At 40.9% G+C, this 12,593-nt stretch overlaps 1 protein-coding gene across 10 annotated transcripts in view; it reads left to right on the forward strand.

Moving 5' to 3' along the window:
* PTPN13 (protein tyrosine phosphatase non-receptor type 13) overlaps positions 1–12,593 on the forward strand; it is a 185,796-nt gene that overhangs the window by 106,681 nt on the left and 66,522 nt on the right. For all 10 annotated transcript variants that reach the window (XM_084626909.1, XM_084626914.1, XM_084626915.1 and 7 more), the window contains exons 8-9: positions 3,294–3,389; positions 7,432–7,531. In XM_084626909.1, coding sequence (XP_084483035.1) covers positions 3,294–3,389; positions 7,432–7,531 — 196 coding nt within the window. The remainder of the gene's footprint in view (positions 1–3,293; positions 3,390–7,431; positions 7,532–12,593) is intronic.

Consider the following 12,593-nt stretch of genomic DNA (forward strand, 5'->3'; position numbering starts at 1 on the left):
CAGCTACTCCCCATCCTGCCTTAACATGACCCTCCCCAACCGTGGCAGGCTCCCTGTGCACCAGGGGCTGGGGCCTGTGGGGAAAGAGTTTCCCTTGCCAGCTGGTGGAATGCCCGCTCTCACACAGTGCTGGCATTATTTGGAGCTTTTTACATATCTTGTTAATAAAACCAGCCTTGAAGAAAGAGACCTACACCGAATGGTGGTTGGAGCTTTATTCTATCTTCCGTGGCTGAGGAGCTTGCCTGCTAGTTTGCTGCTGAGTTTTAACACCTTCTAACAGGCTAAGTCAGCAGTAAAGCCCTACATTTCACTTACCTTGCAAACTAGTCTCTTTCCCTTTCTGGTTCTCATGCATTCAATGCAGCAGTGCTTGTGTAGCAAATACTGATGAGAATGTTGTATATACAAATAAGAAATATTTTCACAGATTTATTTTAGTTGTTGTTCTCAATTGCAGGAAGCCTTCCCAACAGGAATATTGGTATGTTAGAGTTTAGTGAAATTTGTTTTTAAAACACAGTCAACATATTGGGGCAACACTACCTGACCCAGTGTCCCTTTGAATCTTATAATGCTACAGGACTATGTATAACAGTTATTGTATCTGAAACACTAGATCCACTCCTTGCAAACTATTGTGGCAGAAAACTCGGTAATTTTCTGTCTTGGTATCCGTTGCTTGACATGAGCTAGGGGTGATGCTATAATTGGTTACGATATGTGAAATTGCTGTATATTACAATCAGTAACATTTAGCTATCTTCTTAAACCCTTTTTTTTTTTTTCATATTCAGGCAACCAGCTGGCATAAACTGAGTTGCTCTGTCCTTTTGAAAAAAGACTAAAAAGGCTTGTGTACTGTCTCTCTTTAAGGAGTTGGTATTAAATTGAGGGCAGGTAACTTTTTTGAGAAAAAAGTAAATGTTTGACATTTGGGCTAAGGAAGTAGAATCTTTTCTTTAAGCCTGATGTATGTGTTTAAATCAGTCTGAACTAGTATTAACTGACTACCCTTCTCAGTTCTTCATACCATCCTCCCTACAGCCCTTATGCCAAGCCATTGGAACTAGGAAGATTTTATTTATTTAGCTTTCAATCAGAGAAACTATTTGAGCTTTGCTGGAGCACACTTCAATATGAGAGTAAGGCAAAGATGAGCGATGTAAGTCTAGATCAGTCATGGTTTATGCTAAAAAAAGTAAACTTATTCTGAACACTGTTGAAGGAAAATCAGAAATAGCATGTGATTACAAACCCGTTGTGTCACCACAGGGAAAATACCACTATAAAGATGTAACGTTAGTGTTATATTGGTTCTGAAAGGCTATAAGTCTGTGCTGCTTTACAAAATTGCGGTTCTACACACAAATTCATTTACTGGTAATTTAAATAATATTTTATATTCGTATTAATAAAAACATTAGTAGTCTTCATTGCCCTTTACAGAGGAAAATTAGGATATGGCTCTTGCACTGAGGATTTTAGAGTTGGTTAGATATTACATGATGTGATGCAGGAAGAGATGACATCAAGCTTGAGGGTGGAACATAAGGGAGATAGATTTACATAAAATAGGATGAAAACTGTATTGCAAGAATATGCCTCGTGGGCTCTTTTATTTTTTATTATATTATGTATTTGTTATTAGTTTTAATAATTGACACAGTAAATTAATATAATTTTTACAAACTGGCCCAGTTACCCCACCAGATAGTCACCAGTCTGTTGTGCCTGGACCCAGTTACTGGGTCCCTTGAGCCTCCAAGCCAACTCATTATGTTTCCCATGTGCCTCAAAACCAGCTCTAGTTTTGGGGCTCTAAGGCACACTGTCAAGCTCAGACCTCTTATCTGGTGCCCTTCCTTTGGCCATGGGATGCCACTGTCTTAGAAACACAGTCAGCTGTGTCTGAGGCCTGGTCTACATCTAAAACTTAAGTCAACCTAGCTACATTGCTCAAGGGTGTGAAAAATTCACACCCTGAGAGATGTAACTGAGCTAACCTAAGCCCTGGTGTAGTCAGTACTAGGTCACCAGAAGAATCCTTCCATCAACCTGCCTTTTGAAGGGGTGGATTAACTGCAGCAATGGAAAAACCCCTTCCATTGCTGTCGCAAGTGTCTACATGATGGCATTACACTGGCATAGCTGCAGTGTGATAGCTATGCTGCTGTAGCGTTTGTGGTGTAGACAAGCCCTGAGACCTCCTGAGCCCCAGCAGGTGCTTCCATATGCTCCCTCAGTCCTGCCTAGGCAGTGGTCACTCTGGGCTTACTTGTTTAACCCCTTCAGAGACAAGGTGTGTAGCAGGAACGCAAGGAACACAGGCTTAGTGAAGGAATTTCATAATTTCACTCACTTTACTCTTAAAGCATTGCAGAGTTACAGAGAATTGAAACTGACGAAGTCCTGAGGCCCATCCTCTTCTAGTCTGAGCTCACCTTGTTTACAAGTCTGAAATTTTTCTGTGTTTTAGGCTGGGCAGCATCCCTCCAGCCCTCTTTCTTGTGTCTCATGATAGTTGGCTCCCTGCACAGATCAGACCCTGCTGTGAAATACACCCTTTTCTGTGCCATGTACTCAAACTGAGAAGCTCCTGATCCACCAGTCATCCTTTTCCTTCATGTCCCTCGTGAGATTTCATGTTGAAGGACCATTATGTCATGGGTGGGCCAGTAGTTGGTTCGTTCAAAGAGAGAACCCCAGATTGCTCTATGATGGTCCTTCAACATGATGTAAAAAATAAAAACCTGTCTCGGGCCCAGGGCAGCTGCCTGGGATGCAGGACAAGACCAGACTAGGGAAGCATTAGTGCCAGTATTTCCGCATGTAGTGTAAAATAGAGTACATAGTATCATATCCCACTCTGCCACAGCTTCAATACGTATTTTATTTTTATTACGAAAAGGTTTGAGTCACCCTCCCTCCAAAAAGCATCAAGGCTCCATTGTACTCAGTACTGTCCAGCTGTGTAACAAAGCTTTGGCTTTAGTTGAACTAACAGTGATAAGTTTACTGTGAGAGTCATTGTAGAAGGGAGTTTGGAAAGAGGTGGGTCTGCTGAGAGATTAGAAGGAAGTAAGGGAGACTGAACAGTGTGCAGGATCAAGGAGGATATTCAGGCAGGATGGGGCAGCACAATATTCAGGGACTGTTTTTATGTTTTAAAACTGTGGCCACAGAAATGTTTAGACGTTCTGAGGGGGTCGCTTAAAATACCCGTTCACATTTGATTTTGCCTAAGAATTGTTGTTCCTTTGCTTTCCTAACACTTTGCCTTCAACTTTTAGAACCGTTGAGAAGGTACAGATCTTACTACAGCGACGTCTATAGTACCTCCAGTGAAAGTCCATCTGTTACTTCTTCTGAGCCAGATTGCAGACAAGGTAAGACCTGTGAAAAATAAAATAAAGACCAACTCAAAAGAAAGTAAACAAATGCACACACGGAAGATTTAAAAGAAAATCCGATGAGTATGCAGAAAACAAAAACCTACACTAGAAAATCTGGTAATTGAGAACAGTATGAAGATGTAATTATATGAGATCATCTTACATAGTTCAGCATGATTTGTAGTCTGTTTAATATAGGTTTGGATCTGGAATATTGGAGATGCGTAAGGGAAATCAACAGGAAGTGGTGGAAATAATTAACATTTTATTACAATGTTTGCTGTAAATAAGACTGGTCATGTCCTCTGAATTTTCAGCAGTAGTAGCAGTAGTATTTATAGCTATACATAGCCATAACTATATATAGCCCTCTATGAAAGACATGAGGCTAAATTCTTCTGTGATTTTGGCCCACTGAGTTTATATTGTGACTCAGATAGATGTGTGATACCAGACAACTGTATGGAGGCATTGGTGGAGGTTTTAATTTTAGGGAAGTTTTGTGAAAGCGGGGACTTTCAGAGGCTAGTGTTGAAGTGAAGGGAAAGTGGTTAGTGTCCAGAGAGTGCGGAAGGCTTTTCTATGCACAAGATGAGAGAAGATGTTCTGAGCTAATGAAAAGACAGGAATGCAAGAGTAGACAAAAGGAGCATGCAGGAGAGAGAGGAAATGGAGTAGCACAGAGAGCAAGAAGGGTGTAGAGTGAATTGAAGCAGAGAAGTAACAGTATAGACCTGTACAGAGCTTTGAAGGTAAGGGCAAAGAGCTTGACCAAACTGTGGAAGGAGAGCAAAAGCCAGTGAAAAAGGCTTAGAAAATGGGATGATATGGTCAGAATTACAGGGAATTACATAATATAGCCAGCACAGCACAAAGTTTTTCACTTGAAACCGTTAATATTTTACTGGTAATTAGTCATTTACCAGTTTGACTTTTTGTTCTGTCTGCGTTAGTATTACAAAGAACAACAAAGGTATTTACTTCAAGACAATTGGAAGAGAGAGAAAATAAATTTGCAAAACCTTGAGAGAGCAAATCACTTGCTGTGATTGCATAAACTCCTAAAGGTGAATGCATTTCAGTTCTGGGATATTATAATTGGAAAATTATAGACAAACGGTTTGGTAAATGCATTTCCATCTCATCTGAGAACTGTATGGTGACTGAATCTCAGTGCATGTAATTATATCTCCACTGATGTCATTTGAAATGAGAATTGCATTCTGGCCATAATGGCTACATCTGCAAATATGTTGCTCCTTGTAACTACTGTTATGTTTTCCAATCTTTGGGAAAAATGGAGAAGACTTTAATGTACTTAGATCAAAGGTTCCCGATTGTGATACATGTACCACTGGTGATATGTGAGCTTGTTGGAAGTGGTATGCCAAAATCTCTTCAAATAAACAAACAAACAGACCCCTATCCGTTTCAAACACACAGTCCATGCACCCACTGCAACTCACCAGAAAATGCCTGCTTTCAGCTATAATGATGAGTAATACTTGCTGACCATGCCAACAAAGTAATTTTCTTTAGTAGTGTGTTGTGCAGTGTGGCTGTGCAGATGGGTGCTGTCTTCTCATCTGGTGTGCAGCTGGCTGGCTTTCTACTTGGCCTAGCCTCCAGCTTTCCCTGAGTCACACAGGTCAAGCTAGTGAGGCTAACTCGTGAAGTTTCTTATTGTGCCACCGGAGCTCCTCTTGTCCAAAAAGATGGTCATACACAGGGCGAGTTCAGAGTGGCTACGAAACCTGCAACCTCAGCGCTGAGAGGGAAGGGCCCCTACACAGGCAGCTACCTACACTTCCTGCCCTTCAGAAGTTGCAGTCTGGCCCCTGCAGGGCTGGGAGATGGAAGCTCATGGGAAATTCCCTCTTGTCTTCACAGGGAAGGTGGGAATGTCGGTGGTTGATTGGGGCTTGTGGATGAAAGCCTGGCTCTTCAGCAGTAGAGTGGCCAGCTGGCTGCAATTTGAGATTTCTCACAGCAGGGGAGCCCTTATGAAATTTGCCGAGCATTGTAGGAGGAGGGGGCAGAGCAGCTGAGGAGCAAGAGGCCTCCTGGAGCAGAAGCCCCCTCTTCCAGCCATCACTCCCCTGCCTCCGTACTTTCCCCCCTGAGCTCCCTTCCCTTTTTTACACACACACACACACACACACCCACGCACATGCCCTTCCCCCCTGAGCTCCCTTCCCTTTTTACACACACACATACCGCACGCACACACATGCTCTTCCACCTCTGAGCCTCCTTCCTTTTTTTATACACACACACACGTACCAGAGCCCTCTCCCCGGGAGTCCCCTTTCTCTCTTTTGGATGCACCATGCCAGAGCCCCCTGCCCTTTTACCCACAGACCCCCTTCTCATTAATGCCACTCTGCCCCCCACTTCCCTAATAACTACTCTGAATGTTTTGTATTGATTTAAATTTTGTAAAGGCAAACAATGTGAACTCTAGCTCCCGTTCAGCCATAATCCAGATCAGAATTAACAGGAACTTCCAATTTAAATTAGACAAGTTACAGACTCAAACCATTGACATAGTTCAGTAGCACACACCAAATTATGACAGGACATCATAAATGTTTCTTGTAATTTGAGTTAACAAATCGTACATAATAATGGCTGCTTCATTGTGTTTCTTTTTCATACCCTGTCAAAAAACCTGAGATGTATAAAAAGGATGCTCTAATTAGAGCTGGTCGGGAACTTTTTTGAAACTTTTTTGTTGGGAAATACTGATTCATCGGAACCAAAACTTTCTGCAGAAACGTATTACTTTTGATTAATTTTTTGTAGGGAAGGTTTCTCGGGCCTGGGATGGAATTTCTAGTCAAAACCAGAGAGAGAAATACAGAGAAATACCTCTGTGATTAGGGTACTCACCTGGGTCTACTATGTCACAGGTACAAGTGCTAAGCACCAAGCTACTCGCTGTTCTGGGGTGGTCTCTCTCTTTCTGTTCCAAAAGGTCTTGGTTTTGTTCCACAACAGAACAAAAACATATGGACACCTCCAAAGTTTTTCACAAAATGGAATTCTTGTTTTCTGGCTAGCCGTAGTTATAATCAAACACGTTAGGCTTTCTTGGGCCTTTATTTTACTGTGGAGTCTGGAAGTATTTAAGTCTATTAAGACCTAAAACAAATGGGGACACACACAGAAATTTGTATGTGGTACTTTAAACATCAATTTTTTAAGAAGTGGACATGTGAACCAATAAGGTTTGGGAACCACTTAGATGACACAGCAGTAATCAGTGACGCATATCTGAGAATGCTGCTGCTGTTTTCATATCCTTAGGAAATACATTCTGCAAGCTGCTGAGTACTTCCCACAAAGTGACAGGTTTGGGCCATCCCCTCTTGTTGAGGACAGTGGGAGTTAAAAATAGAGGTCTCTGCATCTTGCAGAATTGTGCCCTAACTGCAGTATCTCTGATGTTACTATAAGTAAATATTGACTTTCTCATGGAGATCACATTAATAAATAGGACTTCTGTTGTCAAAAAGGAGAATCCAGTATTTCATAAACCATGGAGAGGGAGAAGAATCGAGGCAAAAATAAAAAGTGGAAGTTCCACAAGATAGTGATGTTTAACTCCCTTGTTCTGAGTCAGATAATCTTAACCAGCTGCTGTGAAACTATTCCGGGCACATAACTTTCTATAGATCGGTTTTGCCTCTTCGTATTCAGATGTCTGAAGCCTCAGCTGACAATGAAACATTTGAAGTTACAGAAGTATATTAACAATTTGGAATTTTAAACCCCTTGCAAACGTGTTTCTTCAAAGGATTATGCAGCTCTCATCAGAGGGAAAACAACAGGATCTCTTTGAAAACTGAAATTGACTTCCCAACGCCAATTTCTCTAATACTGTATAATGCCATTGTGCAGTGCATATGAAACTGATCCTTTCTAAGTAATCTCATGTGTCTGATAAATCCTTGAATTTTAGGTAGGATTACCTTTACATGGTTTCTAGCCCATTCAGGTATTAATTTATCTGTGTTTCCTTTTTATGTGCAAGTGACAAGAAATGAGGGTTTAAAGAGAGATGACTCTGGTACTGCTTTACCAGGAGCTGATGATATCTCTCCATCCAGTCAAGTTCATCCTCTAAGGTCAAGGTAAACTGCGTGAAATCATGATATTTTACAGTCCTTGCTCTCTCTCTCACAGTTATTATTCTTTAGTTGCAGTCAAATCATTTATTTCACTGTCTGTCCTAAACTTCCATTTAGTGTTGCAAGTAGTAGTAAATCATGTGCCTTATTCCACTCTAGAGGTGGCAGCATTTCAGCAGTGGGTATTGCTTCCAGTAGAAGTCTCATGACACATCCTGGTAGTCATGTAATCATGGCAAGTAAGAATCTGATTAATGGAAGTTGGGTTGGGCCCTAAATTATTGTCTTAATTATCAGAGGCTCAGGTAATATCTTCTGCTAGGAGGTATAGTATTCATTTTTTACTTCAAACATGCTTTTTTAAAAAGAGGATTATTGAAAATATCGACACACTGAATGACTGAATCAAAATTGTCCATTTTTGGATCATGCCCTTATTATAATATGACTGCTAAATGAGTCAAAGGGCCATACAGGATATTTACTGCAGACAGCACACAGATGACTATAAGCTATTGTTCATTGTCTGTACAAGTAACACTAAGCATAATTTTAAACTGACGGGTAGGGCAATTTTATCCACGGTGTACAGTCACCAGAATGTATCATACTGTAGAGTGGACACTGTTTCTTCCTAAGACAAGGTGGATAAGGTAATATCTTTTATTGGACCAACTTATGTTGGTGAGAGAGACAAGCTTTCGAGCTTACACAGAGCTCTTCTTCAGGTCTGGGAAAGGCACTCAGAATGTCACAGCTAAACACAAGCTGGAACTGATTGTTTAGCATAATTAGTTAACACATATTTCAAAGGACCATTCAAGGCGAAGAGGCCTCTTAACACCCCTTCAGTCATAGGGGGGAAAGGAGTTTTTTTGGGGGGCTGTTTTTAGGTAATAGATTGTTGTAATAAGACATAAATCCAGTGTCCACTGAGTCCATGGTTTTTAGTGTCTAGCAAAGTTATGACTTTAAGCTCTCAGGCCCAGCTTGTGAAAGTGTGGTGCAGGTTTCCTTTGAGGAGGAGGACCCATAGGTCAGCTACAGGCTATGCCTACGCTGCGCACCTCACAACAGCGCAGCTGTGCCACTGCGGCCACACCGTAGTAAGGTACGCAGTGTAGTCGCTCTTTGTCACTGGGAGAGAGCTCTCCCGGCGACAAAATAAAACCACCCCCAACAAGGGGCAGCAGCTTCGTCTCTGTGAGAGCGTCTCCCACCGACAAAGCTCTGTCCACACCAGCGCTTTTTATCGTTACAACTTTTGTCGTTCAGGGAGGTGTTTTTCCCACACCCCTGAGCGATGAAAATTTTAACAATGAAAGTGAAGTGTAGACATGACCATAGAGTGATCGCTCTGTGAGAAGTGTTCACCCACAGATGATAGGGTGTTTTTGTCTTTTGTTGTTTTCCTGTGTGAGTTCATTCGAGAGCATAGTGACTATCTGGTTTCACCCACATAGTTGTTGGGGCATTTCGTGAACTGGATGAGGTACCCCACATGTTATGACAGACATCTTGAAAGGTGTGTTGTGGGGGGTGTTGATCATTGTAGCAGTGGAGATATGTCTGCAGGTTTTGCATCTGTTGTTCTGGCAGAGTCTGGTGCTGCTTTTGAGTTAATGTGTCCTGGTCAGAAGGGCGCTTGCTTCTAACAATGAGCTTGGAAAGGTCGAGGGGTTGTTTGAAGGCCAGAAGAGGGGGCTCAGGAAAGATTTCTTTCAGGATGGGGTCCCCATCAGGTATGGGTTGTAGTTGTTTGATGATACTCCCTATGGGTTCCACTGTGGGATAGTAAGTGACAACTAGGGGTGTGAGCTCAGAGAGGGTTTTACAGAAGCTGGTCCAGTAAAAGATATTACCTCCCCTACCTTGTCTCTGTAATATCCTAGGAACGACACAGCTACAACAATACTATCTACAACTATTTTTTCTGTCAGTTTTCTCATTAAAATGGCATGTTACTGGTGTAAGTGAAAAAGCAGGTCCTACTTCATGTATCTTCCAGTGAGAACACGTTGCAACATTTGCTATATACTTAAGGTTATATAAGAGTTTCTGTTACAAAGTGCTATTTTTTTTCATTTGCTTAAAGCTTTCACAAACTTTCACCTTTCAGGCTTAAATTTTTCATGTCTCATCTCTGCCAGATGACAAATCACTCTGGAAAGTACAACCAAAAGTGGTTCAGATATTTTTGTATAGTAAGAGAGTGGGAAAAGACTGTTTTAACAACTCTTGGCCTCAACTGGGGTATATTGGTGGCAGGATCCCTGCCTCATTCTGAAAGATGTTTGTGAACGCATACGTATTAAGGTACAGCTTGCAAAGCAGTCCTACCTCATCTCATGCAGAAAGGAAAAGTACATCTGGAAATGGAAGCCATTTCAGTGAATGTAGAAGGGCTCCTTGAAAGCGCCAGAGAATCCTTCATGTCTAGGATGGTGTGCAGTGACTGAACAGTGAGACTTTGTGCATTGTGCACCATACACTCAGTGCCCTGAATGAGTTAGTGGTCCTATGGACAAATGGGTGATCATGTAATTAAAAATTGTGTCTTAACACATATGCCCAAAGGAGCAGAATTAAAGTTGCATGAACAATTTTAATTTTGACATTTCCAAACTTTTCAGTGCTTCATTTGACAACTATAACATTTTTACATGTGTATTTTGTGTGAAATTATATTATTCTGTACAAAACTTTGTTTATTTGTGTGTGTATTAGTTGTGTAGGAGACATTCTCAGGGAATTGAGTAAATACATATTGTGTTGCATGACTAAATACTTGCACACACATACAAGACATGCATGTGTATATAATGTATAGATGTGTACACAAACAGTAGGTGTGTAGAATGTATTAGGGGTCTGGTTCTTCTTGATGTAGGAGATTTTTGGCAAGTTCATGAGTTTTTAAGGCAAGTTTTATAGTAATCTGCTACAGATTCCTGTTTCGTGGAGTCCCTTTGGAAAATAGTGTTGTATGTTTCTATTGTGCCTTTTCTTATTCTAACTCCAAATCAAAGAGACTTTCCTACCAGAGTAAATGGGGGAAAGGAGACTATTTTCTACACAAAGAGTAATCTTATAACTTTCTACATTTCCTTTCCCATCATTTTCCCTATTTGACTACTTTTGTTGCTGCTGCTAAATCCTGTGAGAATTACCATGGAAATGATGGTAAAATCACAGATGGGGCATTATGACTGAACTGCAGGATAAAGCAGCAGTAGTAGGTAGGCAGTGAGAGAGGGTGAGATCTTTTGGTTTTGTTTACAAGGCATTTTGGATATGGTAAGGGATATGTGAAAGTGACTCAGACTGTTGAAGTGCTGCCGATTTTAACACTGAAAGTCTTTCTTCAAGCCAGTGAGAACATGCTTTCTCTTAGTTCACCTTATTGTCTTGCTTTCCTTTGTATATATTTTTTAAGTTTAGTAAATTTAATGGTAGTAATTTGTATGATGTGAAATCTAGAGGGAAAAATATTGTTTTGAAAATGCAAATCATTTGTTTTGCTTAGAATTGAGCTCTGCAAAGTTCAAAGCTGTTCTGATCTTACTCCAAGGTTCAGTGATATTTGGATCCCGAGTTTGTTTAGGCCCGTCTCTCCACTTTTGTTTAAAGTGCCATTTTGCTCTGTAAAATTACTCAAAAATGGCAATGTGTGGGCTACCATGTTTATTGTTTTTATTGATTTCCATAATAAGCTTGCTCTCTTCCCAAGATCAGACATGGCTTTTCTAACTGCCAGCCCAGCAAATGCATATGAGGTCTGAAAGTCAAACTAGATTCTTAAAGTATAAAGATTTTGAAACCACACTTTGCTCTCAATTATAACTTAGAAGCCCCACTGAAAACAGTGGAGTTGCGCAGATATAACCCAGCGCAGAATTTTATCCTGCAGTAGAAGCTTTGTTAACATTACTATTGATTGTACGAGGCAGAATAGAAGGAAGTTCACTCTTCAATAGATGTATGGACTTTGCAGTGTTTACAGGTGTAAAAATAGCTATAATTTCTTACTGACATGGAAGCGAGCCCTTACAGTACAGCTCAGAGAGCAGATGTGTGAAGTAAGAGGGTGCCATTTTTACAAAAACACTTCTCAGAGTTCAGATGCATTTTCTCGTATTATGGAAATTTACAGCTACTGAAGTACATTTCAGTGCCTCAGAAAAAACAAAACAAACCCCCCCACACACCTCTAAGGAGAGCAGACTGCCAGGTTTTAATTTTTTCAAGTTACTGTTCCCTACTTGGGGTTGTAAATCAACCCTGCCCTGTTCATCCATCCACAAAAAAATGCCCAGTTGGCTGGAATCTTGCATGTATTCATTAGTTCTGTCCTGTGAGTTCAGGGTACTATGAAGTGTATATGAGTTACTGTGGCGTAGTGTCAAGCTTCAGAGGGGTAGCCATGTTAGTCTGGATCTGTAAAAGGGCAAAGAGTCCTCTGGCACCTTATAGACTAACAGACGTATTGGAGCATGAGCTTTCGTGGGTGAATACCCCCTTCGTCGGATCCGACAAAGGGGGTATTCACCCATGAAAGCTCATGCTCCAATACGTCTGTTAGTCTATAAGGTGCCAGAGGACTCTGCCGCTATGGCATAGTGGTCCCTTTAGCATTTGATGGCACATTTCTTTGTTTTGATTGACACTATTCAGAAATCATCTCTATACAAACACAAATCTCTGTATCTTGTTCATAAAATTCACTGCCCACGTAGCATGCCCTTGGGGCAGCCTGCTTAATTATCCTTGCAACAACCATTATAAAAGAGCAGGTTTGTAATAGATGCAAAACTTGGGACAATAGAAATATATAGATTGTGTCAGAGGATTGGTAAAGTTGTTCAGAATCTTCAGCCTATCAGAAGTGTGCTTCAAGGGCCGGTCTAGTAATGAGCTAGCAGAAACGATAGGCATTTCAATTGCTTAAGAATATTTTTAATCCTTTTTGTGTTCTGTAATGGGTATTGCTAGTGTCCTCTGTCTAAGCCTCTTGGAATGCTGTCAGTACCATAGCAATGTATATTCTTCCTTTGTGTCTATTTTC

The sequence above is a fragment of the Lepidochelys olivacea genome (genome assembly GCF_965140295.1).
Source record: "Lepidochelys olivacea isolate rLepOli2 genome assembly, chromosome: 4".
In the NCBI taxonomy this organism is placed as follows: Eukaryota; Metazoa; Chordata; order Testudines; family Cheloniidae; genus Lepidochelys; species Lepidochelys olivacea.